At 42.0% G+C, this 27,637-nt stretch overlaps 1 protein-coding gene across 7 annotated transcripts in view; it reads left to right on the forward strand.

Annotated features, from left to right (window-relative positions):
- Positions 1 to 27,637, forward strand: part of STS (steroid sulfatase) — a 177,455-nt gene that overhangs the window by 126,858 nt on the left and 22,960 nt on the right. For all 7 annotated transcript variants that reach the window (XM_023633178.2, XM_070256582.1, XM_070256580.1 and 4 more), the window contains 2 exons: positions 16,130 to 16,289; positions 23,691 to 23,812. In XM_023633178.2, the coding sequence (XP_023488946.1) occupies positions 16,130 to 16,289; positions 23,691 to 23,812 (282 nt within the window). The remainder of the gene's footprint in view (positions 1 to 16,129; positions 16,290 to 23,690; positions 23,813 to 27,637) is intronic.

The raw sequence follows: 27,637 nt of genomic DNA on the forward strand, positions 1-27,637 counted from the left end.
CCCAGAGGCATGGCAATAGCTGCTCTATGATTTTTTTTTAGAAACGTATTGGATGTGTTAGAAATGTTTTGTTTGAGTGCTGGAAATACCATCAATGTATGACACTGTATTAATCTCTCTGCCACTACTCTATTGTGAAGCATTATCCCTTTGTCACATTTAGTTGAAATCAAGTTCACAGTGAAACATTGTTAAAATACAAGACATAGTTTCCTTCTGGCTATGGGAAATGACCAGACTTCTAAACATCAAGACATCTTGTTTTCTAAACCTGTGAACCCAAACACACTCCTATGGTTTATGCAAACACAGAGAGAATCAGGCCATTTAAACTCCCTGATCAAAAGAGCATTTTTTTCTGAACAATAATGATGTCTGCTCCCAACTAAAACCCTTCCAAATGATCACTACTGTTTGAGTTCAGTGACTCCGCTGTATTTCCCAATCATGTCTGTTTCACGAGTGAAATCTATGGGCTCACTTTGATGCGGGCTCAGTGAGTCGAGAGTTGAAAGAAAGATTTCTTGGACTCTCAAGGTCTGGCAGTAGTGCTCTTTTATTTAGAGAATAGCATGGGGACAGGACCCATGGGCAGTAAGAGCTGCAGGCATGGGGACAGGACCTATGGGCAGTAAGAGATGCAGGCATGGGGACAGGACCTTGCAGTAAGAGCTGCAAGGTGTTGAGGGTTAGAGCTAAATTTACAAGGCATAGGTATGTGAGTTATTTCTTTATAAGACAAAGGAAAGATCATGAAAAAATCGTTAAAATAGTATCAGTGCAGGTGGGGTGTGCTTATTGGGTGGTCCTATAACTTTAGATAAGAATCAGATCGGATTAAGTCAGGACATCCTATGCTTCCCAGAGGATGATATAGATCAGTATATAGGGCAGGGCGCCTTGGGCTTCTCTCCCCGGAGCAGCCTTGATCCTCATCAACTTGATAGAATGGCTGCGATTAAGTCATCCTTCCACAGAATTCAGCAGGTTATCCCTTTTAATCCTAGGAACATTAGACTCCTGCTGTAGTTTACATTTCATAAATAATGATTTAATATTATAGGGGTAAGGGAATGGTGACACCTCGAATTGTTTCTCTCACTTTTTTGTAAGGGAATGTGTTTGCAGAGTTATTACTCTGTTTGGGTTTAGATAGGGGTAAGTTTTATCTTTGTGAAAAGGCTCTAGCGTAAAAGGAAGTTGGGAGATGGCGGTAGGGTCCAATGTGCACTTTCACTCTAGCTCTAGTCGAATTGTAGCTGTCTTGGCAATGTCTTTCATATAATAGCTCCTGAAATATTTACTTCTGAGAACCTTCTAAAATAAATGTCCTTCTACTGTCCACATGTTCTGAATGATTGTGTCAATCTAATAAAACTAGTTTGCCAGTTAATTGTCCATATTCCCATTTAAGAACTAAGGACTCCTCCTCTCCTTTAGAGCTTCTGGTTAATTTGACAATGTTCCCATGCTGCATTGTTAGGATTTTCATTGAGAACAAAATAAATAAATAAGCAACAACAAAAATCCCATCCCCTTAAATGCAAATCAAAACTACACTAAGATATCACCTTACACCCGTTAGAATGACAAAAATATCTAAAACTAATAGTAACAAATGTTGGAGAGGTTGTGGAGAAAAAGGAACCCTCATACACTGCTGGTGGGAATGCAAACTGGTGCAGCCACTGATGCGGGGTCAGTGAGCCGAGGAGTCGAAAGAAAGATTTCTTAGACTCTTAAGATCTGGCAGTAGCGCTCTTTTATTTAGAGAATAGTGTAGCATGGGGACAGGACCCATGGGCAGTCAGAGCTTCTGCTGCCGCTGCTTCTGCTGCCCCCCGCTGGCATGGGGACAGGGCCCATGGGCAGGCAGATCTGGTGTGTGGGGACAGGACCCATGGGCAGTCAGAGCTCCTGCTGCTGCCCCGAGTTGAGGGTTAGGGCTAAATTTAAGGCATAGGTATATGATTCATCTCTTTACAAGACAAAGGAAAGAACATGAAAAAAAGTTAAAATGGTATCAGTGCAGGTGGGGTCTGGTCATTGGGTGATCCCATGACTTTTAGACAAGAATCAAATCGGATTAAGTAAAGGTTAGAAAGGTTAGACGCCACCACCCTAAACCAGTTACATGAGATTGCCAGACAGCAACCAACTGAAGTTCTTGCCTTCCCCATTAAGAATTTCTAGGGATAAGGTCATCTCTCCTCTTCTTCCTGGTACAGAGAGGGAGGCACCTTTTACAGATAGATTTACCTTACAAATGTAAATGTGTCCCAACAAGGGCAAGTTCCATTCCCCAGAGCCTCCTTCCCTGTCCCAGTTTATCGAAAGCAATCAGCCCAAAACAATCCTGATGCCAAAGAGACATATCCTGGGGTGGCCAATTTCAGGTCCCTACAAGGTCATCCCCCCTTCCTTCACAAACGCAAATGTCTCAAAAGGGCAAGCAAAATTCCAGTCCTCGGAGCCTACTTCTCATCTACAGTTTTAAAAGTAACCAGCCTAAAAATCCTCATCATAAACCGTTTTAAAATTAAACAGCCTAAAAATCCTCATCAGCCACTATGGAAAACAGTATGGAGATTCCTCAAAAAATTAAAAATAGAACTACCATACAATCCAGCCATCCCACTACTGGGTATTTATCCAAAGAGCTTGAAGTCAGCAATCCCAAAAGTCCTATGCACCCCAGTGTTTATTGCAGCATTATTTACAATAGCCAAGACATGGAAGCAACCTAAGTGCCCAGCAACAGACGAATGGATAAAGAAGATGTGGTATATATATACAATGGAATACTACTCAGCTGTAAAACAGAACAAAATCATTCCATTTGCAATAACATGGATGGACCTTGAGGGAATTACGTTAAGTGAAATAAGCCAGCGAGAGAAAGATAATCTGTGTATGACTCCACTCATATGAGGAATTTAAAATTATGGACTAAGAACAGTTTAGTGGATACCAGGGGAAAGGTGGGCTGGGGGGTGGGCACAAAGGGTGAAGGGGTGCACCTACAACATGACTGACAAACATTAATGTACAATTGAAATTTCACAAGATTGTAACCTATCATTAACTCAATTAAAAAAAAGATCCCATCCCCTTTACATCAGCCTGTGACCACTTATAGCTGTTAAATGTAAAAATTCCATCAGGACTGTCGAAATATTGAAAATGTCCACATTGCTACTTTGGGACTCTGGAATAGGACCCCCTGCTTTAACCTAACAGGATTTATGATTTCCTTGCAATCCTCAGCTATCTCTAGGAAACAGGTTATGGCTCTCAGTTTGTGTAACTGCACCCTGGGCTGCTGTTGGGTCCCTTCAGATCAAGTGGGTGGGTGAGTCTTGAGAAGGCTCTTCATTCCGCACCCTGATCTGTGTCAGGGCTGTTGAATAGGTGCTCAGGACAGTAGTCCTACAAATTGCAGTTTTCTTTTTTTTTTTATTTTCTTAAAAATTGGCACCTGGGCTAACAACTGTTGCCAATCTTTTTTTTTTTTTTCTGCTTTATCTCCCCAAACCCCCCCTGTACACAGTTGTATATCTTAGTTGCAGGTCCTTCTATTTGTAGGATGCGGGCCGCTGCCTCAACGTGGCCTGACCAGCAGTGCCATGTCCACGCCCAGGATCCAAACCCTGGGTCGCGGCAGCGGAGCGCGCGAATTTAACCACTCGGCCACGGAGCCTGCCCCTGCAGTTTTCTTATCAAAAGAGCAAGTGGCCCCACCCAGCTTCACTTGATGTCTATGTCAGGGTTTTAAGCCCTAGGGCTCTCCTTGCAGAGATTGGTGCAATGGAACTCATGGAAGTTCCTTCTCAACTTTATTGCTGGCTCCTCTGACCTACCTCTCAAAGTTGGAGACCTCCAAGGCTCTCTCCTGGGCCCCTCCCTTCTTTATCTACATTCTCACCCTCTGTGATCTCATCCAAACCCTTGACCTCAAATAGCATTTGAGTGCTGGTAGCCCCTATACCCAGCCCTGACCCTTCCTCGGAACCCCGAACTCCTCTGTCCCACTGCCCACATGACATGGGATATGGATGCTCAGTGGGTACATCCTATTTGAAAGATCCGTTCTAGAGATCTTATTTCCTAAGCCCACGTGCACCCGGTCTCGCTGATCTCAGCTGATCTCATTAAACTGCACCGCTCTTCACTCAGTGACTCAACCTCCATAGCTGGAGTTCTTTGATCCCGCAAAGCCTCTGTCTTTGACCCCCCCCCCCCAAAACTCATATTCCAACAGGATGTCCCATAAGCTTTATCTTCTAAGTATACCTGACACTGACCCACTTTTTCATGTCCATCAATTACGGCCTCCTCCTGGCCACCATCACCTCAAACTCATCTCCCTAGTTGATGTCTAGGTGCTTTCCTCACTTCTTCTTTGTTGTCTGCAATTCATTCGCCACCCAGACACCTGGATGAGCTTTAATAATCATGCATTCAATGTATTGTATGAGTTTCCTAGGGCTGCTAACAAAGTAACACAAACAGGTGGCTTACAAGCAACAGAAAGTTATTCTCTCTCTCAGTTCTGGAGACCCGAAGTCTGAAATCAAAGATCAGCAGGACCATGCTCCCCGCAAAGGCTCTAGAGGAGGACCCTTCCTTACCTCCCCTAACTTCTGCTGGTTTCCAGCAATCCTTGGCATTCCTTGGCTTGTAGATGCATCACTCCAATCTCTGCCTCCATCTTCACATGGCTTTTCTTCCTTTCTTAAAACACTCTAGTATATTCCCATCCACTGAGAATAAATGTGAACTCTGCATCCTGGCTGTGCACGGTCCTACCACGACCCAGTACTGCTTCATTTTCCTTCTCCCTTTCTGGCTTTTTCTTGGGTCCCCCAACACCTTAATCTTGTTGCCACCTTGGGGCCTTTCCATAGATAGCTCCTTCTGTTGGAAAGCTCATCCCCTGATCTTTGCGTGGATTTGATCCTTCAGTCACATGTTGCCTCTCTGAGGTCTCCCTGGGCTACCAAATCAAAACTTCTTGTCCCCGCTCCCCCACCACAGGGATTCATCATACCACCTTATTTTAACTCCTTGCACATCTGATATTTTATCTGTTTATTAATTTATTTGCTCATAGTGTGTCTGCCCTATTACAATGTAAGTCCCGTGGGAGCAGGGATCTGGGCTGCCTTACTCACCATTCTATCTCTGTGCCCCGAATAACCACATAGTAGGTGTTCAGTAAATACTTGCTGAACAAATAGTCAACACTCCCTAGATTTCTCTCCCTTCTGCTCCTGGTACTCAACCTGAGGATTTTTGCCCTTTTCCCTAACATACCCTCCCTTAGCTGGGACCAGAATAACTTCCCTAAGATTTCCTTATAGTAGAGTTTAGAGTTTTTTGCCTCTTAGTCATCACTGGAAATTTCCTGTAGTCTTGGAAGAGAATGGTTAAACTCTGAGTTCTGACTTCATTTCCATTTCTCTCCCAAGTCAAGGTCACCCTGAAGGAGGTTCTCCTCCCCACCTCCCTTTTACTCTGCCTAAAGGCAAGTAATAAATGTCAATGGAATGGATAAATTAATTCTATAGATGGCGTCTGCAGAAGCACAGGGGGGTGGAAATCATATTTTCCTGAGTGTTCAAGAATGTAGACTTTCTCCACGTGCAGAGAAATGCTTTCAAAATTCACTGATGCCTGCGTCCAAGGCACCGCAGCTTCTGGCATTTCTCCTTTACCTTAAGTGCAAGTTCCAAAAGCAACTCATTGGCTTGAGTCCATATCGCTCTGAGTTGCTTCTTACAGTCACTGAATTTGGCATCTCTTTCCCTCATGCAATAGCACAGCTTTCAGAGAGCGATTGATACTTTTGTTAGAAAAAAAATAACAGCAAGAAGCTCTGGTAGTTTATTAGAAGGTGGTTATGTTCAGGTTCTATCTTCAGATTTTGGCAAACATTTTCGTCAGCTTCCCAAGAGTGGGCAAAACTGCCCCATCTTGCTAGTATCGCTATTACGTGTGCCAGGAGGCATCCCACAGCTTTTTTACCTTTGAAAGAAGCTCACACGTTATCTTCATTTATCAGGTCACTCATTCAGTTAAATCTAACTGACATGCATTCATGTATTGACTGTACACAGTGGGCCAGGCATGGGGCTAGCTTCTAGGGCATGAAGGCAAAGAATACAGGGTCTCTGACCTCTTGTAGCTTACATTCTGTTTGTTGAGATGAATATCTAAAGAGATCATCTCAGAATAATGAACCGGTGAGGGAGCTGTTCCTGGTAAGTAAGAGTTAGAGGTAGTTCACCCAACCTGGGAATGCAGAGAACCTCCTGGCAGGAGCCGACCTTTTGCAGGCTGACGTTTTGAAGTATTGGCTAGGAGAGGAAAGGTGGGAAGTTTGTTCTCAGCGGGAGCAAGATGCTCATGGTGGGCAAAAAAGCAGCTCAGTATTGCTAGAGATGAAAATGTAAACAAGAGGTGATGCAGCTGATGAGGTACCCTACATCAAGGTCAATATGTCCAATAGGAAGAAGTATATGTAATCATTGCCATTTGGGGAGTATTTAAAACTACAGGTGAGGAACATCGCCCAACGCCAGTATATGGAAAGGGTAGAGGAGTGGGAATACGGATAAATTAAGGAATAACTACATATCAGTTCCCTCCTCTTTAGAATTGGACTAATAGGATTGTTATTATAGGAATGTCATAGAGGATTGTTGTGATGATTAAGTCAACACGTAAAGTGTTTATAAGTGCACCTAGTAAGGGCAAGGTGTGCCTATCATCCACTAGAGTGTAAGATCTATGATAGCAGATGTGTTATTATACTCACATCTGTATCCCCAGAACCTAGCATCGTGCTTGACATTTTAAGAAATAATTTCTGACTGAATACATAAATGAAAAAATACTTGAGCTTGGGTTTGAAGGACAAATAGTTTCACTAGATGAAGAAGGCAATGGAAGAGCATGGTTGCATTGGTAACCCTTTGGTATTGGCAATTGACTGGATATTGGGTTTGGGGGAAAGGAAGACATCAAAGATGTCTCTCATGGTTTTGGCTTGTGTGATTGGGTAGATAGAGGTTCCCTTTAGGAATTAGGACTCACGGGAAGAGACCTCTGTTTGGTTGGCGTGTGGGGAGGTATGGGATCACTTGATATGAGAAGAGAAGAGGGTCAAGGTCCAAGCCTTGAGGAACTCTCACATAAAAGGTGAGATGGATGATGATGATTAACAAAAAAGATAGTGAGAGTGATTGGGGAGATGAGAAGAAAATAGAAGATTCAGGGAAAAGCATGATCAGTAGAAATGAATGCTGCTAACAAGTCAAGATGAGGACTAAAAGAGTTCATAGTATTTATTACACATGTGATGCTAATGAGTACATTTTCAGTGGAGAGGTAGGGGCGGAGGCCAGATGGATGGAAGGGTGGTGGAAGGTGAGAAATTTCTCAAATACAAGGAGAATGTTTGTAGTGGGAAAGATTGAAGTATATTTAATTCTCTTGAGTAAACTTTTATAGAGAGATAATTAGGATACAAGGGATAATTGAGAATGGCAAATTGCTGAGAAGATTTACATTTATAAAGAACTCGGATATTTTCATTGAAGGCTGGTATCTTACTGGAGAGGTGTGAATACTTGTCACAGGTTCTATGGAATTCAATGCTTTGGCAAGAATATGATGGACATGATGTATTACATGATCTGAGCTGGCAGTCAGGACCAGATAGATAGGATAAAATTAGCTAACACCCCAAAAACTGCCATTTGGAATGAATGGGCAAATGGAACTGCTGAATGAGCACAGTCTTAGTGCCTTGACAGAATGATTTGATTGCATTGGTTTCATTTGACAAAACATATGACCACAATACCACAAAGTTAAATACTGCAGAGTTTGGGCCCATTGTTGAGAAAGCCATATAAGAAGGCAGGGGGTTGTGGTTGGATAATGGGATGTCTGGATTAATCACTTTTGAGATGGAGCACATTGAGTTGACATGGTCTAGCATGGTCTGTGGGAGAAGGAGGCTAAGGATGTGCATGTCGGAAAAGTGGCAGGGAAGTGGGAAGGATGTGGCCATGGTGGACAAATTGAGGTCTGGCAGGGCAGAGAGATGAGGTATGTCATGCTCATGAACTTCTTTTCCTGGATGAAATGGAAGATGAGGCTCTGTTTTGAGAGTAAGAGGACAAGCTGTTTGGTAAAAGTCTGGAGGAGAGAACTTTTGGAATGGAACCCACTAGGGAAATGAAAAATCCTAGCAAAGTTGAGGGACAAAAGTGGTTGGAAATATGAATTTATAATCACACTCGTGTAGAATTGTCTTTTTTCCCCAGCAATACTTTTCATTGATTAATCAATTATTTCATTCATTTAATAAGTATATTGGACACTATCTATTTGGAAGGTATTATACTGTGGACTTCAGTTGATTCAACAGTGAATTAGAGTTTATTTTTAAGTACTCTTGGTCCCATTGGAATGATAAGATGTGCATAGAATTGATTGTCAGACATCCCATAAATGATCAACTTGAAAAATGACAAAGAAATGGAGAATAGGAAAACATTTCCTGCAGTGGTGGTCATAGAAGGCTTAAATAAAAAGGAAGGGCAGAGGGCAGCATGGCCTAGTGGTTAAGTTCAGCATGCTCCATTTCGGTGGCCTGGATTTGGTTCCTGAATGCAAACCTATATGACTTGTCGGTGGCCATGCTGTGGTGGCGACCCACATACAGAATAGAGGAAGATTGGCATAGATGTTAGCTCAGGGTGAATCTTTCTCAGCAAAGGAAAAAGCAAGTGCATATTCCAGGCTTTCCAGGATTCGTAGAAATGATTTTGAGGTTGGGGAAAGTCCTGGCAGAGCAAATATCATACAACAGAACTTTCTAGAAGGCAAGATGGGACAAGCTATTTACTGAAGCATTTAGATAAGACTCAACTCAAGCAAGTTGTGATATTGCAAAGGTGGACTGGAGCCAGAACATGCTTAGCTTTACATTCTAGGCTAAGATATGTTTTTTAGTTTTCCATTTTGTAGAAGATATTAAGAAGGAATTCAGTTGAGTGAAAAAAATAAACTGTTAGAAGTGGTGGTGACATTTCCCCCCTATACTGAAGAAGTCAATATTGCGGAGTAAGTTCAGGGTTGATGCACTCACCCTACCCCAGAATCTAAATTCACTAACAGCGCAGGGCCCAACAAACCAGAGCAGGGGACATGGGCCAAATTCTGGCTGACTCCTGATCTTGTAAATAAAGTTTTATTGAAACACAGTCGCACTCATTTGTAGATGGTTGATGTCTTGTCTGTGTGCTCCTTCTGAGCTACAACAGCAGAGCTGAGTAGTTGGGAAAGGGACTCACAAAACGTAAAATAGTTACTGCCTGGCACTTTAGAGGAAAAGTTTGCCAATCTCTGACTCAGATTATTTAGCAGTTTGATATATTGTTTAAGTAGTCACCCTTAACTGTTCAAACCGTGTCAATTAATTTTGAGAGTGTTCTTCAGTTCTTTATCCCTCATTTGAATACTGACATCAGCAGATTGTTCTTCTTTATTTTTGCCCTGATAATAAGTTGATGGGACCCGGATAATTTTGTCATATCTCCCATCTATAATTTGTGGGGTTTTGTCCCTGGAATGAATAAATCAAGGAGTGTGTGAAATCTAGCATCTTGGGCAAGAAAGCATTTAGTGTGAATTTCACTCATCATATGCTTCATTGTAGTTTGCATCAATCCAGGGAACCCATGTTATCCGGGTGGGGAGACCCCCAAGAGGAGAAAAATGACAAATAGGATATTTCATAAAACTCTGTGCCCAGATGAAGCATAAGAATGACTAGCATATGCTCTTACCATTAAGAGTGATTTGACCTGCTGGGTGGCAGGATTCGAAAGGACAAAAATAGAAACCTGGTTTGGAAACAGCTGTTCCTAACAAGAGTCACGGAGTAAATTGTAGAAGAATTTTCTCTGCACTTGCCTACAGAGATTGAGTAACTCAGCTATCATCCTTCTGTGACTCCTCGTCATGGCAATGTGCCATCAAGATGTTAAAAGCGTGCATTTGACAATTACTCGATCAAATTTTAAATTTAGACCATGCTTTTTTCTCTGCTCATACATTTTCAGCAAAAAATAATCCAGATTCCTTAACGTGTTTTTCTTTTATCTCTCTTGCAACTTTATCTCTAACTTTCCTAGCCTGTTTCTCCTCTGCAACCCAATTCAACATCTGTTGACTCGGGGCAGGTGTTCCCAGGTCAGAGGCATCCTCTGTGCTTTTTCTTGGCCCCCAATCAGAATTATCTGTGGGTATATCTGAGCCATACTTCAAGACTTTGAGTTTCCGTAGGGCGAGATCCTTATTCATGTATCTACATGTTCCCTGTGGGGTTCTGAGAATCTGAGCACAGATTCTGGGTGCAGACTCTGCAGCTCCACCTGATACTGCCACTTACTTGCTGTGTAATCTTGGCCAGAGTTTTCTCAGCTGTGAAATGGGAGTGATGGTGAGGAATGAATGAGTTAATATCTCTAATGAACTTGAACAGTTCCTGGAATGTGGTAAACTCCATCATGATTCCTGATCATAGGAAGTCATTGCTTAATAAATATCTGCCGAATGAATGAAGCGTCCAGTGCTCACCATTTGAGCTCCTGTGATCTTCATTGAATGACAGTCATAGCATTTCCTGGGAGAGCAGTGTGCTGTACTTTTAAAGCCTGGTGAGCAGGTTTTGTGCATATCCCTTTCCATCTAGTATGGAAGGAGGAATAATACTCAAAGCTACACCATCTGACAAGCAAGGATATTTGCTCATCAACACATGCCTGGAAATGTGTGATCATACTTCATCAAACATGCTTTCCCATAGGCAGTGTGCCTGGATGTATCTATCATCTTTGAAAGTTTTAAAAAATATTTTGTTGTCATTGCTGTTATAAAAACACTCCTTTTACAGCTTTAGAAAATTGCATGATATTTTGTTAATTGATGCATTTCTTTAGTTTCTGAATATAAATTAAGAACTATAAGATGAGAGTCTTATGATGTTCCACACAGAGGGTTCAGATTTTCCCGATGGAACATATCCTGAGTGTGATAGTTTGTCATCAGAAAACTAGCTGGTGATGAAACCATACCTGGTGCTGCCACACCTGCATGCAGGCTGTTAGCAGTAGCTGGATCTAAGGGCTGCAGACACAACTGCCCCCCACAGTCCTCTGCCTTCCTCAAGGGTGCTCAGAGCATCTCACCTGAGCAGAGGTAAACCCGTTCATCGCACCCTTGCAGCCTGTTCCACCAGGGGGCTATTTGTGGCTGGGAGCTCTCTTGGGGATCTGGAATCTCTAGCAGGGTGCGAGATTTCTAGGGTCTTTCTGGGAATTTTGTTTTGTTTTCAAAGTGGTTATACATTGAGCCATCCTCTCGTAGGCTTTTCTTCCATTACCTGTAGGTCCGCAAAGTCCCCAGAGAAGAACAGATCCCTGATGTCTGAATCATGATATACACACACTTTGGTTGCGCCTGTGGATTTCTGTGGCACTCTCTGCTTTGTGTGCATGTGTGTGTGTGCGCTCTGCAGTATTATCTGTTTTCACAACATACTATGTGTGCATGGATAGGCATTTATATAAATGGTAACAGAGATGGAAAAACTATTTCATTTTCTTATAGTGAAATTGAGTCACTCTACCAAACAAAAACAAATATTTCCCATAAGTTTTTTCAGCTTTCTTCGTATAATTGACTAATAAAAATTGTATATCTTTAAGATGTCCATCTTGATGTCAGAATACACGTACACATAGTGAGATGATCACCACAATCAAACTAATCCATCATTTCACATAGTTACCATTTTCTTTTTGTGGTTAGAACACTGAAGATCTACTGTCTTAGCAAATTTCAAGCATACCATACAGTATTGTTAACTATAGTCACCATGCTGCACGTTAGATACCCGGAACTTATTCATCCTGCGTAACAAACTTCGTAGCCTTTGACCAGTCTTCCCATTTTCCCCCTCCCCCCAACCCTGGGCAACCACCATTTGACTCTCTGCTTCTATGAGTTTGACTATTTAAGGTTCCACATCAGATCATGCCATATTTGTCTTTCCACATCGGGCTTATTTCACTTAGCATAATGCCCTCAAGGTCCATCCATGTTGTCACAAATGATAGGATTAACTTCCTTTTAAAGGCTGAGTAATATTCCATTGTATATATAGACCACATTTCTTTATCCATTCATCCATTTATGGACATTTAGATTGTTTCTATATCTTGGCTATTGTGACAAAAGATAACAGCTGTTGGAGAGGATATGGAGACAAGGGAACCCTTGTGCACTGTCAGTGGGAATGTAAATTGGTGCAACCACTATAGGAAACAGAATGGAAGTTCCTCAAAAAATTAAAAATAGAACTACCATATGATCCAGCAATTCCACTTCTGGGTATATAGCCAAAGGAAATGAAGTCAGAATCTCAAAGAGGTATCTGCACCCCTGTGTTCATTGCAACATTACTCACAATTGCCAAGATATGGAAACCGCTCTCTACTCTTTAACCACACACTTCTCACCCACCCTCTCTCATGTGGGTTTGCAGCCAGGTGTGCCCCCTACTTTCACCTGGTGGGCCCTTGTCTTTTGCCTTAAAGATGATATACCTATTAACTCCTCGGGAGTTCAGTGTCACAGTCCTTCTTAATTCTACAGTTTAGGTTAGTCATTGTGAGTTTCTCAATCCAGCCTACCTGTGATCCTCTTCTGGCACTAAACGGACAAGTCAACACCAATTGTCTTGCTGCGGAGATCAAATGGTATTGAGGGATTGTTCAGATTCGCAGACAAAGCTGGATTGTTATCTGCACTCCACCACTTACTAGATGAGTGACCTTCAGTACGCAACTTCTCTCAGCCTCAGATGTTGCATCTATAAAATGGAGAGTGACAGTAGCACCTTCATGAGGTAGACATGAGGATGTAATGGGATGAAACGCATAGCACGGTCCATCAGATTTTGCATCTATAAAATGGAGAGAGATAGTAGCATCATCATGGGGTAATGTACGGATTTAATAGGATGAGATGCATATCATAGTCCATGTTACATAGTAGGTTATCAGTTCAATTTAGCCATGAGAAATGATCCTTATACAACCCTGTGAGGTAGTTCACATTGTTATCTCTACTTTGACCTAGAGAATGCAGAGCAGTTAGTCAACTGGGGAGACACACGTGCATTTATATCTCTATCTCTATCATCTATATCTGTGTATTAGTGAAATTTTTATTTTGGAATCAGTTTAGATTGACAGGAGAATTACAAGGATAGTAAAGAGAATTCCTGTATTCCCGTCCCCCAGCTTCCCCAAATGTTAACTTTCTGCATAACCATGATGTATTTGTCAAGAACTTAACCTTGGTACATCACTATTAACTGAACTATAGATTTTCCACTAATGTCCTTTTTCTGTTTCAGGGTCCAATTCACGATGCCACATTGCATCTAGAAGATAAACTTTTACAGCCTGCCTTTTCATTATATTAGTATTTTGGTCTACTTTCCCATTTATTCATTCTATTTCATTTTAACCAGTAGGGCAATAAGTATATACACTAGCCGTTAATTAAAATAGCCCTTTTATGCTAGCTAGCGACCACTTATTTTGTTGTTGTTAAATTCAGAGTGAAAATACTGTGAGCCTGATCTAGTAGAAGGGTAAGCAGGTGAACATTCTGTGAGTTTGATCCACTAGAAGGATAAGCAGATGGAAATACTATGATCTTGATCTAGTAGAAGGATAAGCTGGTGAACAGTCTCTGAGCTTGATCCAGTAGAAGGATAAGCAGGGAGAAATGCTGTGAGCTTGATCTAGCAGAAGGGTAAGCAGGTGGACATTCTATGAACTTGATCTAGTAGGAGGATAAGCTGGTAAACATTCTATGAGCTTAATGCAGTACAAGGATAAGCAGATGAACATTCTGTGAGTTTGATCTAGAAGAAGGATAAACAGGTGAATGTTCCACGAGTTTGATCCAGTAGAAGCATAAGCAGGTGAACATTCTGTGAGCTTGATGCAGTAGAAGGATAAGCAGGTGAACATTCTATGAGCTTGATCCAGTAGAAGAATAAGCTGGTGAATATCCTACGAGCTTAATGCAGTACAAGGATAAGCAGGCGGTAATTCACGTGTTGAGATTTTTTCCTACAGCTTGCTCTGCTACTGACAGCTTGAATAAACTGTGGGAAATTATATAAACTTCCCATTTCTTGGATGTGATATTTGTGAAGCAAGAATAGTATTTGTGAGATAATTACCTTAAGATCGTGTTGAGAAGATGAAGAAAGTGGAAGAATTTTAACTTTCCTGGGAGGCCACCATAGAAACTACAAACTATCATATGAATTTTTATGTGAATTTTCCCTCAAGTGTCTGTTCATATGAAATATAGGAGTGCCTGCAGTTTAAAGATTATGCCTATAAGAAGAATTCAGTCTACAATCGCCAGAATTCAGTCTACGACAGTCAGAAACTAGCATTAAGAAATGGTTTCCTTCAAGATCCCTTAAACCTCTGTCTTCAGTAATTCATTTTTTAAATTTAAATGCCATTTACGTCCACTGTGAACCACGCCTTATGTCCCTGCTATGAATCAGTACTCTCTTTCCACTTTCTTCATTTATTTTAACTCTTTATTTTTAATTCTTCATACCAATTGGTGGTTGAAAATGTGTTTGCAAGTAGCCAAACTTCAGCTCTCTCCTTCCTCCCAGCCCACTCCCTGAGGTGATTACTCCCGTGGTCTTCAGCTCTATGCTCAGCTTTTTGTAAACTCAAGGGGAACTACTTTGGGGGAAACAGTGTGTCTGTTTTTCCATCCATCCATATGCTAACTGCATGGTTTCAGGGACTCCAGACTGGCCTCTCTGAGCCCTAGGCCGGCATGCTGCTGTCTCGGTCCCCCAAGGCCCATTAGTTAGAGGCCTTGGTGAGCATCTTCTGTGATGTGCCTCTTGACATTGTGACCCACTCCCAGCTCACCCTCCAACCCCTCCTAGTACCCCTTTCTTGCTCTATTTAGTTATATTCAAGTCACCTCCTAGGTACAAAGCTCTTTTTCTCAACTAAACAGTAGGAGCTCTCCCAGTAATAAACCAGTAGCAATGATGACAATGGCCGTTTCTGGTGCTCTTCCTCTCTTCCAGGCACTAGACTTGGTGCTCGGGGTCATAATCCCAGGTAATACTCATGCCTTTCATGTTGGGAATGTGGGGCACAGAATGCTTGATCCATTTGCCCAAGGGCGTGGAACTGGTGTTTTCGTTTCCTGTGGCTGCTATAACAAATTACCACAAATTTGGTGACTCTCAAAACAACAAAAATTGATTGTCTTATAGTTCTGGAGTTCAGATGTCCAAAATGGGTCCACTTGAGCTAAAATCAAGGTGTCAGCAGAGCTGCGGTCCTTTCTGGAGACTCTAGGGGAGAATCTGTTTCTTGGCCTTTTCCAGTGTCTAGAGGCCACCTGTTTTCCTGGACTTGGGGCACCTTTCTTCATCTTCAGAGCCATCCGTGTAGCATCTTCTCATCTTTCTCTCTGACTACAATCCCTGCTTCTCTGATTCCCACTCTCCTGCCTCTCTCTGTCCTTTATAAGGATCCATGTGATTACATTGGACCCACTCAGATAATCTAAGATCATCTCCTCTTTTGCCACATAAGGTTTTGGGGGTTTAGACCTCGACATTTTGTGGCACCATCATTTTGCCTACCATAGCTGGTAGAAAGTACCTATGGAATTTGAACTCTCTGACTCCAAAGTCATTGATTTGAGTCCTTTATTGCTCTGAGATTTTAGTCTCCCTGATTATAGTCATCAATTATGACCACCAGGCAATGCTGGCCATGATAGTAGTGACCATCTCATATATATTTTTTCACCACAACATATACTGTCTTGCTCATGAAATTCTCATTGAATCCATGTCATTAGAGCACTTGGTTCTTCCATACTGGCCAGCTCACATGGAGCATTAAAGTGAGCCCTAATCTGAGCATTGAAAAAGACTTACAAATCTCTCTGTGGGTTTCCTTTGGCATTTTAGGGGGGAAAGCAAACAACTGGGAAGGAGGTATCCGGGTTCCAGGCATTCTTCGTTGGCCGGGAGTGATACCGGCTGGGCTGGAGATTGACGAGCCAACGAGCAACATGGACATATTTCCTACTGTGGCCAAACTTGCGGGATCACCTCTGCCTGAAGACAGGTACTGTGACTCAGAGGTACTTGGTATTGTCTCGTTCAGATTTTGCAGGCAAGTATGTTCTGGTTTGCCTGTATGATGGCATGCTACCTCCAGCTGGACTTATAATCTGTGTGCAGTTATGGGCCTTAAGTGGTGGATCTGCCTAAGTAACCCCCTCACCTGCCGTCAATCCTGTTATCCCAGTGGGAGGTAAACCCTGAGGCATGATGTGGATGGATGGTCTTTAATTGAGGCTTTCTCTTTCGGTATCTGCTGATCCTCCTTCCTGTCTGTGCCCATCATCGGTGTGCCAAAGGGCAGCTGAGCAAATGCTCCTCTCACCCCCCCCACGTTTTAATCCCATAGCTTTCCCTTTGGCCCCACTCGGCAGCTCTTTGCTGCAGCAGCGAGAAAGGCAGCTGGTTTCCCAGTTAAGGGCCCTATTTCCCAGCGTGTTTTCCAAATGAAAGTCCTAAATGAAATGTCTTTCTCTTAAATTTAAATACAACTTCATATGACATTGCCAATGGTTTCTTCTTAAGTGTTATTACCAATCTGAAGAGTTTTAAGTGAAGCACGCTGATTAATTGTTTTCATTAGTTTGGTGGCAGGCCAGGCTAATGTCACGCAGGCGGGCTGCAAATCTTGTTTAAATTCAGCTGCCAGCGGAACGAAGAGGAAACAGGAAGCCAGAGAGGAAACTGCAGCTCAGCCAGAGCTGAGTTCATGGATAGATGCTCACCTCCATTGTGTCAAGCTCGTTTCATTGTTTATGATTTTCCTTACTCTTTTCAAATTTCTTCTTTAGGTATACCTTTCCCCCCAAACACACACACACACACACACACACACACAAACACACAAACGCAAAAGGCGGCAGTGTAGAGTTCAGCTGTTCTCAAATTTTGTGGTCTCAAGATCCAGGTACACTCCTCAATGATTGAGGAATCCAAAGACATTTTGTTTATGTGAGTTATATCTATTAATGGTTATCGTGTTAGCAATTACACCTGAAAAAAAATTTAAAGCACAAGAGCACCCAAGTACAACTCCATTGGCTGACAGAGTGATGATGTCATCACCTGCCATGTAGCCACTGGGAGAGTCCACTGTACGCTCCTGAAAGAGTCATAGTCCAAAAGGCAAAGAACATTGTGTATTACTGTGAAAATAGTTTTGACCTCGTAGACCTCCTGAGAGGGTGTCAGGGATCCCCACGGGTCTCTGGACCACACTTTGAGAGTAGCTGGTCCTGTGGATAAGAGCAGAGATCCAGAGCTGTACTGCTTGGGCTCAGATCTTGGCTTCACTGCTAGCTAAGTGCGTAACTTACTGGGCCTTGGTTCCTTGTCTGAAAATTGGATTCAGTAACAGCACTAACCTTACAGGGTCAACATGAGGATGAAAAGCGTTAGTGCATGTGAAGTGCAGCTTAGAGAATGCATGAATATTTACCATTTTTGTTTGACCGGCCATATTGAGAGGTAAGATCTACAAAGTACAGTTCTTTCCTCTCCACATTTAATATTCATCCAGGATCCTAGAATCGTAAAATTTGAGGACTGAAGGGGACTTTTAAGATCTACTCTAGTCAAATTACTCTTTTTCTGCCTTGGTGACAGACAGAAAACTTGTCAGCAGTAACTCATAAAAGGTCTTTTCTTATGTAAAGCCAAAGCTCTCACTCCTTACTATCTACTCATTGGCCCTGGTTCTTACCCTTGGAATAAAGCTTAACATTTCCTTAAGTAGCTTACACAAAATGTTCAGGTAATTTCATTAATTACATTCTTCTCTCGTGGCTTATAACATTAAAATCATCACCACTCTTTGCTTTCACAATATCTTTAAATGAGTTTCCATCCAACTGGAGAAAGACAAGGGAAGGAAGAAGTTCAGAGGCAACGGGGAAAATCCATAAGGGAAACCTTGCTGCCGGCACTTCCTACCCACCCCAGTCTGAGGCTGATGGAGGTCACTCTGTTTTTCTTGTACATGCCCACTGAAGAAGGAAGCAGCCACCCTCTTAGGCAGACCCAGATATTTTGTGTGTGAGCCAGAGGCTTCAGTAGAACCCATTCTCAATATTGAGGATTCTTTGTTATGCTTGTTGACCTAAGTCAACCCAATCATATTGTCTCTGGGTTGAGGTCCAAGGCCCTGTAAAATGCCATCAGCATCCTAAAGACAGCACAGATAATAAAACAGAAATCTGCTTCCAATCCCCTCATGGGAATAAAGGTATTGCACAATATCTTACTTAAATGGCATTACCAACCAAGTCCAGAAAGCATCTTTATGTATCTGCCCTGGAGACTTTGAACATCTAAAGCAATGATTCTCACCCAGGGTGACTATTCCTCCCAGGGGCCATTTATCCATATCTGGAGACATTTTTGATTGTCTTGACTCAGGATGCTACTGGCATCTAGTGGGTGGAGTCCAGGGATGCTGCTAAACATTCTACAAGGCACAAGACGGCCCCCACAGCAAAGAAATGATCCAGCCTAATACATCAGTAGTGCTGAGATTGAGAATTGCAGCTCGAAAGCTTATTATTGCTCTTTTACAGAAAATGTTGTTTTAATGTAGAACCTCATCAACATTTTTCAATAAAAGCATCTGGATAATATCCTCATATCTATATTCATCTACAAATTTGATGCACAGATATCTGCTCTTTAGAAAATATCCTCCCAGCCAGAGATGGGAAATCCTGGAAGCTGAAGGAGAAGAACTGGTCAGGGTCAAAAGCAGATGAGGCTCAAAGGTTAAACACAAAGTTACCACTGACTCAGCAAGTCTGCTCTCAGGTATATACCCAAGAGAAATGAAAACATGTCCACACAGAATCTTGTTCAGGAATGTTCATACAGCATTATTCATAATAGCCAAAAAGTGGAAACAACCCAAATGTCCATCAGCTAATGAATGGATAAACGAAATATGGTCTATCCATCCAATGGGGTGTTACTCAGCCATTGAAAGAGATGAAGTAAGGATCCATGCTACAACATGGATGAACCGTGAAAACATTATACTGTGAAAGACGTCAGTCACAAAAGAACACATACTGTATGATTCCATTTATATGAAGTGTCCAGAACAGGTAAATCCATAGAGACAGTAGATTAGTGGTTTCCAGGGGCTGAGGGCAGGGGAGAATGGGGAGTGACTGCTAATGGGTATGGGGTTTCCTTTGGAGCAATGAAAATGTTCTAAAATTTGTTGTGGTGATGGTTGCACAACTCTGTGAATATACTAGAAACCAGTGAATAAAAAAAAAAAAAGAAAAGAAAATATCCTCAATTCTTTCCCACTAAATTGATGGAAATCAGCTTTCTCGATTTTTTGCTTGAGCGATATTGCATTGATCTTTTTCAAGAGAATAAACTCAGAGGGTTGGACCCAAGCTGTTTGAGGAGCACTTAACGAGGTGTCCTCGCTTCTTTCTACATGCTTTGTCAGAATGAGAGGATTTCCGGTCAGAAGACCCCTGGCCTTCAAGTGTAACCTTGTAATGCTCAAGAAGCATTTTGTGCCTGGTGGGTGCCTTTCCTGACCAATCAAAGCTTGGTGGAAGATGAGAAGCCCTTTGTTGCAGTTTCTACTTAGGTAAAAAGAGCGGTAGGCCAGGGTACACATAAGAGATTTTCACTTTGCAGAGACTCAGCACTGCTGTGAGAATAGTTCTCTAATTCGACCCCGTGGTGTGCCTATGAGATTCCTCTCCGCAGTGCATTTTTCCTTCATACATACTAAAGCAGTTCATTTGCATTCTGTGACATGGTTTATTAAAAGAACTTTTGGTGGCCATCACCCCAGGCATATTCAGAAAAATTATTCCCCCTGTGTCACCAAATAAGCTGATTCTGGAAATAAATGGAGGGCAACCTTTTTTTGTGACAGAAAATCTAGGCAACAGGGCCTTACATAGAAGAAAAATATAATACCTAAATGTATTAACTCATTAAAGTGAAAATCCTTCCTGTCAGTCTCATCTTTGCAAGCAGATAGAATATTTCCATGCTAAGTCTATGACCATGCTCCTTCTTAATGTTGGTAATAAAGGATTGCAAAATGCCATAGTTGGTTAGACCTTTGGAAAACATCTCAATTCTGGCCATAGACTATGCAGCTGGGAGGGAAGGAAAGGGAGGCTGACATTCATGAGAATCAACTTTTAGAGGTGAAATATTTAAGACTCCTATTCCATAATTAAAATTAAATTTGATTCCTTTTTTTTTTTCCAAGTTAGGAAAAGAAATCAATACTTTAATGCTTGATATCACTTTTGTCTAATGAAGATGAGGGAAGTGACTTAGTTCTCCCAGTAAATTTTGCTGACGTATAGCTAGGCAACCACTTCACTCTGTCACTACAATAAAATAGTCGGTGAGCTGTATGTAGTTCACCTTCGTTTTGCAGAATAAAAGGTAAAACTCTCATGTACCTCCAACCACTTATAACTGTTCTTGCTTTATATTCAAATATGGCAGACTGTTTAATGTTTACGAAAGGAAACATTCTTTTTAACTATAAAAATAACTTTCTGGATACTTGAGATTCCCTTTAGTTTGTTAAAGATATACCTACTTTCTTCTAAAAATGTTTCCTCTCCTATTACTTCCTACGTTGAAAAAAAATCACTTTATTTTGAATAGTGCACAGGTAAGTCACAAACATTGTGCCCCAAATTAACCTCTGTGTCAGTCGCCAAAACCTTCCTTTCTGTGTCCCCTCCCCCCAGAAAACTTTCCCTTCTCCTGTGATCCCCAAATCTGCCCCAGAGTTGGCCAGGCAAAGCAAGTGCAAAGGACGTGACAGCTAGATGGTTCAATTGCTCAGAGCTGAGAGAGAGACAGCACATTCATGGAAGAATGAGGTCGCTGTAGCCCAGGGAAGGTCCCCAAAACATGCTCTTTTCAATTATGTGAAAGCTGTCCCCATGCTATTGAATTTACCCTGAAATTCAAAAACGAAGCTCCTTGGAAATGAATTGTTAATATTGCTACCCTTGTCATGAATCAAGAACCCAAAGAGAATATTCTCACTTTCCAAATTAAAAACAATCTCAAAGGAACACATTTTTCAGAATCAAGCAGACACTACCAGAGAACTCATCCAATTTTGTAGCAGTGGCTGCAAACTTGCTACGCAAACTTGAATTCGTTTGCAGAAAAGGCCAGTTAGATGACTCCCGTAGAAAAGAGCGATGCTTTGTGTCGGTTGAAAGTGCATGGGCCCCTCTTCCACAAATCACGATGTAATGGAAACATTTCTTTCCTAGCAATGTCAAGACAATTGTGCCATCTCCGGCTTATTGCTATCGTTAGCTGTGATTTGCACATGTTGTTTAAAACAATCCCAAATATTTTGATAGCTTAGACACCCTTTAAAAGTTTAGCTCAATAGGGTCACTTTCAGTTTTTCATGGCAGAAATGAGCCTCTTTTTGACAGCCCATATTTCTGCAGCACTGTGAAACGCTCGCTTTCCCTAGCAGAGTGATTTATTGCTGGCTTCTAGGAAAGAGCATGTTAGGTGTAGGATATAAAAAAAAAACCTGAGATCTATCTCTGCATTTGAGGAAAAAGAAGTTTGCAGAATAGACTTTGCTTCCCTCCTCTAAAAAACAAACTTACTGTTTTGCCTTTAAGTAAGAAAAAAATTGTGAGATGTGGAGTCATTTTTTTAATTAAATCCCCCTTCATATTATCATGACCTGGTTAAGTTATGAAATACTGATCTGAAGAAAGCATTTTCAGCTCCTGTGTTCTTAAATCAAGTGTTGAATCTTGTTGGCTTATGATGAAAAATGGCTTCGAGAAATAAAGGTAGAGATTGTGTCCAAAAAATGGAGATTCATTCTGGCCCTGGAGCGGCCAGGGAAAGGCCTCTGCATGTGGAGGTGGTGGAGAGGGATGGGAACTCTGTCCCATCTCCCACCGGCAGGTCATTTGTTACCACTGGCAGCTCTTCGCGCTCAGATACTCAGACCTGCACGCTTGCCCTCTCGTCCCTTCCTTTTTTACCCACCCTATTCAGGATCTCATTTTCTTAAGGACTGAGAATTTCTTGAAAGGAATTTCAAAGGAACGAGGCATGAGAACTGTCATTTCAGGATCGAAATAGTGTTTCAGAGAACATGCTGCTTCTGACTAGAACCATCTCTCTACCTTGTTTCTTTCTCTTCCTCCCATGTTGAACGGGAATGCAGGCTTGGGAAGTGAGCCAAGTCCATCTTTTGTTCTTATTTTTAACTTATGATAATAGAATATTTTCAGTCCATAGACTTCTGCGGATCGCATGATTAATAACAAGGGTTGAGGCCAGAGAAGTGCTAAGCAACGAGGCTATAATTACATTACAGGGTTTTTAGTGACACCAAAATAAACCACAAAAAAATCTAAGGGATGCAGACCTCTCGGGAACGCTTACCCAAATTATATAACCAAGTTCATCTTCACGTTTCTATATTCCTTATAACAGAGGATGACAGGGATGGAGAGCTTTTAATCAGAGAAAGAAAATCCTCCAGTTAAATAACCTACCTCTTTCAAAGCAGCTCTCTGCCTCTTGTTTCGATGGCAGTGGCCTAATGTATCAGTGACTTTCATTCCTCTAGTCACTGTTAATATATGTTTAACTCAAAACAAAATTTGGGGCTTTTTCCTTTATTTACAATGCAAATAATTTTATTTTGTTTACCACCAATTGTATATAGCTATTGTTTGCCATCTGGAAAGTTGCCCTTCTTGGCCTAGCTAAATCCCAAGTATTAAGAGAGATATCTACATTTGGGAACAATCCATTCCCAGGTGTTTAATATCACCATCATTATTATTTATAAATTAATTCATTCTGGTTTAGAAATTCACTTTCATTGGAGTCTATCCACTTCAAGTTGCCCTATACTATATATTATTTTTTTAACCCAAATTGTCAGATGTTCTTATTTTCAATAGAGCTATGGTTCATAATTAAAGCTTGCCCTTTGGCAAGACAATAGGCAGAAAATTGGGTTTAGGAGAAGCAGTGGGGAGAGCGGTTGAGAGCATAGATGCCCAAGCAGCTGGGTTTCAGTCCTGTCGGCTCTTACTAGTCACATGACCTTGGATAAGTCACTTAGGCTTTCTGGCCTCCATTTCCTCATCTCATTGTCGTGGGATGAGAATGGTCCCAACTCATGGTGCTGCTTGGAAGATTAAACGAGTCCATGAGTGAGCAGAGCTGGCCTCGCTGCGCTGCATATGGCACCCAACAGGGGACAGTTAGTGTTCTTTGTGTTGCTTACTTAACTATGACTGTGTGGCTCTATCATGCTCTCCTTTGCTGGAAGGACAGCTCAGAATTCGGGGCATTTTAGCCCAAGGACACAGTGGCCATTCACCAGCTGATGCCCACCTGATTTATCCCACAGGATCATTGATGGACGTGACCTGATGCCCCTGCTTCAGGGGAAAAGCCAACGCTCGGATCATGAGTTTCTCTTCCATTACTGCAACTTCTACCTAAATGCTGTGCGCTGGCACCCACGGAACAGTGAGTAAACGGACCTTTCCACACTTCTAGTACTTTGTGCAATCAGTGCCATGTGAGTAGATGAAATTGCAAGAGGGCTTTGCTCTACAGAAGCCAAGAGATGCCTACGTGCCACTGTGCTTTGCTTTGAAGGCTTCCTCCTCTTCCTGTTTTCTCTTATTCCTTCTGGTGCCATGATTGTCCAGGTGGGACATCATTGGACCTTGGCATTCACCAGCCTTACTCCAGTGATGGCTCCTCCTTCCCAGCAGAGAAGCTCAGGTTCTCAGCAGGGCCCTGCGGCCCCTTCCTTCATGCCGCAGCAGCCACCCAGCTTCATCTCCTGGCTCATCTCTCTGAGTTTCACTCTGAGTTTCAGCCAAACAGCCTCTCTGCTCTGTGCATGGCTAGCTTGTGCTTGCAGCTTCCTCTGCCTGGAAGGGCGTTTCTTCTTTTCTTTCCTGAATAACGATTGTCAGTGCCCCCAAAACCCCACTGAAACGCTGCCCCCACCCTCCCCCCGCTGCCTGCTCTCAAAGCACTTCCAGCATTCCCATGGCTTTGCGCTGTGGTGCTGAACCGCCTTTAGATGTTTACCCTCCTTTCTCTCCCCAGCCTCAAAGATGGCGGGGCGTGACTCATCCATCTGGATTTTGTCACAGATCACGTATATGTGCTAGATTTAGATCTTTAAAACAAAGTTCAAGTGCTTTGATGTTATCATATTTCCCATACCATCTCTTTAAATTGTGTGCTCTATCAGTAACAGGATCTAATTTGGGTTTTCAATACCAGTTTTAGAATTGTATTTCTAACAAGCATAAGGGAACAAACGGGACCAAGTGATAATACAAAGTGTAGTGATAGGTTTCAGATATTTTTTTGCATATATTTGAACTTAGAATTACCGTAATGTTCATATTATTAAGATGCCCAGGAGTCTATGGAAATCCAGCCACTGTTTTTATAAGTATTATATATGCCAGAGGCGGATGTTTAGGTCCACCTTTCAGTTCACTCTTCAGAGGTGAAGTGAGACTGCCCTTTTCTCTGTTGTGCTTTGGGGTTCTGCTCCTGGAGGCTACGCTCTCCCAGGACATCTAGTAACCTCCCAGCTGATAGCTCATTCTTAAACGCAGAGTTGAGTCTTGTACTAGTTTTCAATGCATCCCTCTCCTCACTCTACTCACCCTGCCAATCTACCAAAGACTCATCATTTAAAGAGCAGCCTCTCCATTATTTTTAAAGAGGAAAATTACAAACCTTCCATTAGCCACAGAAATCACACCAGGTTTACCCTTCAAAGTTTCTACTTTAAATCTGGGCAGCTTCCTTGCAATATTTTCTGGAAAATGAATATGACACAAACATGGGCCTAGGATTCTAGACCTGGAAGGAATCTGTTTACCTTTCTCATCAATGTGTCTCTAATGCCAAATCCCCATAGGAAAACTCTTTCTTTTTTAGATTAATTGACAGAGTTAAGGTCTGAGCCATCTAGCGTGAGAGCTCTGCTCCTCCCCACTTCTTTTCGTACGGAGCCTACGGAAACTGTAAAGAACAAAGTTCTGTGACTCGGGTGTTTAAAGAAGTATGATATCATGTCCTGAACCTTGCAAAATTGCATTTAAATAAAGCCAAACCCCCAGTTAGAGAAGCCGGAAGGAGCATATTGGATCAGGGGCTGGAGAAACATGTTATGTGGGGGAGTAAAGAGAAAAGGGACAGGAAGAGACAGAAAATAGACTAAGTGAGAAAAACAAGACCCAGTTTCTGATAGGCAGCTGTCCCTGAGATAAAACTTGTTCTTAGGCAGACACAAGTGACATTTCCTCTTATACAATCCCTTAAAACCTTTTGCCTTGAACCGGCAACAAAAGAGGAGGAACCACAGGATTTCAGTGCTGGAATCACTCATCTAGCTAAAGGGTCTCAGTAAACCATGGATTTTATGAATCAACTCATTTAGTTTTCAGGTTATATCTGAAACTCAGTGACCTGGTTGCTGATGGTTGGCTATCGATGCTTGCTGTCTTGGCTATCACACATGACTTCCGGGTTGCTTATTCAGTATCTCATCTATTCCTTTATTCTGCAAATATTTATTGAGCACCTACTATTTGGCACCTGCTGTGCTAGGATGGGCATCCAGTGAGCAAAGCAGACCAAATTCCCTGCCCTGGGGGACTGACAAAGAGGTTAATTTGGGGCACAATGTTTGTGCTTCCATCTTAGACCATTATGTGCTGCGAGCTGTGTGATGGGCTGGGAATGCAGAGATGCGTAAGGAAAGCGTGACTCTCGTCCGTATGGAGTTACCTGTCAACTGAGGAAAACGGAAAGGAAACTAGGACTTGTTGGATGAATCTGCTTAGATCATCTCAGGTCCACCTTGGTAGGAGATTGTCAGTAATCACCTCACTACATCGTGGGACACTTTCCATAACTCTTAGGGATGAGAGCGTTGCCACCTGACCTCAAAATACTTTATTATAAAAGAAAAGAGGAATTTAGTAACAGGCACAGTGTGCTGGAGCAGGTTGATGATTGGTCAGGAATCTCGCCAGCTTGTGGTTAAGCGCTTGCTAACCTGAACTCAGCCATGCTAGGAGTGTTTCTACCACAGCAGTTGGCACATACTGCAATCTGGGCTTCATCCCTCCCTCAGAGAGAGCTGGCCTACCGGCACTTCACTGGTACCAGTAAACTGGAATTGATGGGAAATGTTTTGGGGTTTTTTTTGAAGATTGGCCCTAAGCTAACATCTGTTGCCAATCCTTTTTTTCTTCTTCTTCTTCTTCTCCCCAAAGCACCCCAGTACATACTTGTATATTCCAGTTGCAGGTCCTTCTAGTTCCTCTATGTGGGGCGCTGCCTCAGCATGGCTTGATGAGCGGTGCTAGGTCCACACCCAGGATCCAAACCTGTGAAACCCTGGGCCACCGAAACGGAATGCACAAACTTAACTACTTGGCCACGGGGCTGGCCCCGATGGGAAATATTTTTAAGGTCCAATTACCATTTGTCCTGATTAGTTGGAGGCCCAAGTATTACAATTCCAGACTTATTTTCCAAAAACTTAGAGCTAGAATTCTGTTTCCACCCTTTTAAAACATGAATCCCTTTTAACTTTTATACAGTGTCTGCTCTATAATTTAATCATTCTATAATTCTATAGCTATAATATAATAATTCTATAATTTATTTGTCTCAGCAAGTTGAATGGCATAATTTAATTATGATCTGATATCATTATTCCCATTACATTTTAAAAGAACTCACAAAAGCATTATTGTAGCATGGATAACTTCTTGCATTAAAATGGGAATTTTGAGTTAAAATTTAGTGTTCAATGTATTAAAAAGTTTGGCTTTAAGTTTTGACATATGAATCAATGTTATTAAAAATTCAGTGCAATAACAACTTGATTTTATGGATAAACTTTGTCTTAGAAGGCGTAGGTACTTGGCTCTAGGATTCTCTTTCAGATTTTTGAGCTGATGAATATAATCTATAAAATAAATGCTCACGGGGCTGGCCCCGTGGCCGAGTGGTTAAGTTCGCGCGCTCCGCTGCAGGCGGCCCAGTGTTTCGTTGGTTCGAATCCTGGGCGCAGACATGGCACTGCTCATCAGACCACGCTGAGGCAGCGTCCCACATACCACAACTAGAAGGACCCACAACAAAGAATATACAACTATGTACCGGGGGGCATTGGGGAGAAAAAGGAAAAAAATAAAATCTTTAGCAAAAAAAACCCAACAAAACCTTCTGGCCCTAATAGAATGCTGTTACTTATAAAAAATTAAAAATAAAAAAAAAATAAATGCTCACATTAGTGTGAGA

This window comes from Equus caballus, chromosome X (assembly GCF_041296265.1).
Source record: "Equus caballus isolate H_3958 breed thoroughbred chromosome X, TB-T2T, whole genome shotgun sequence".
Lineage (NCBI taxonomy): Eukaryota > Metazoa > Chordata > Mammalia > Perissodactyla > Equidae > Equus > Equus caballus.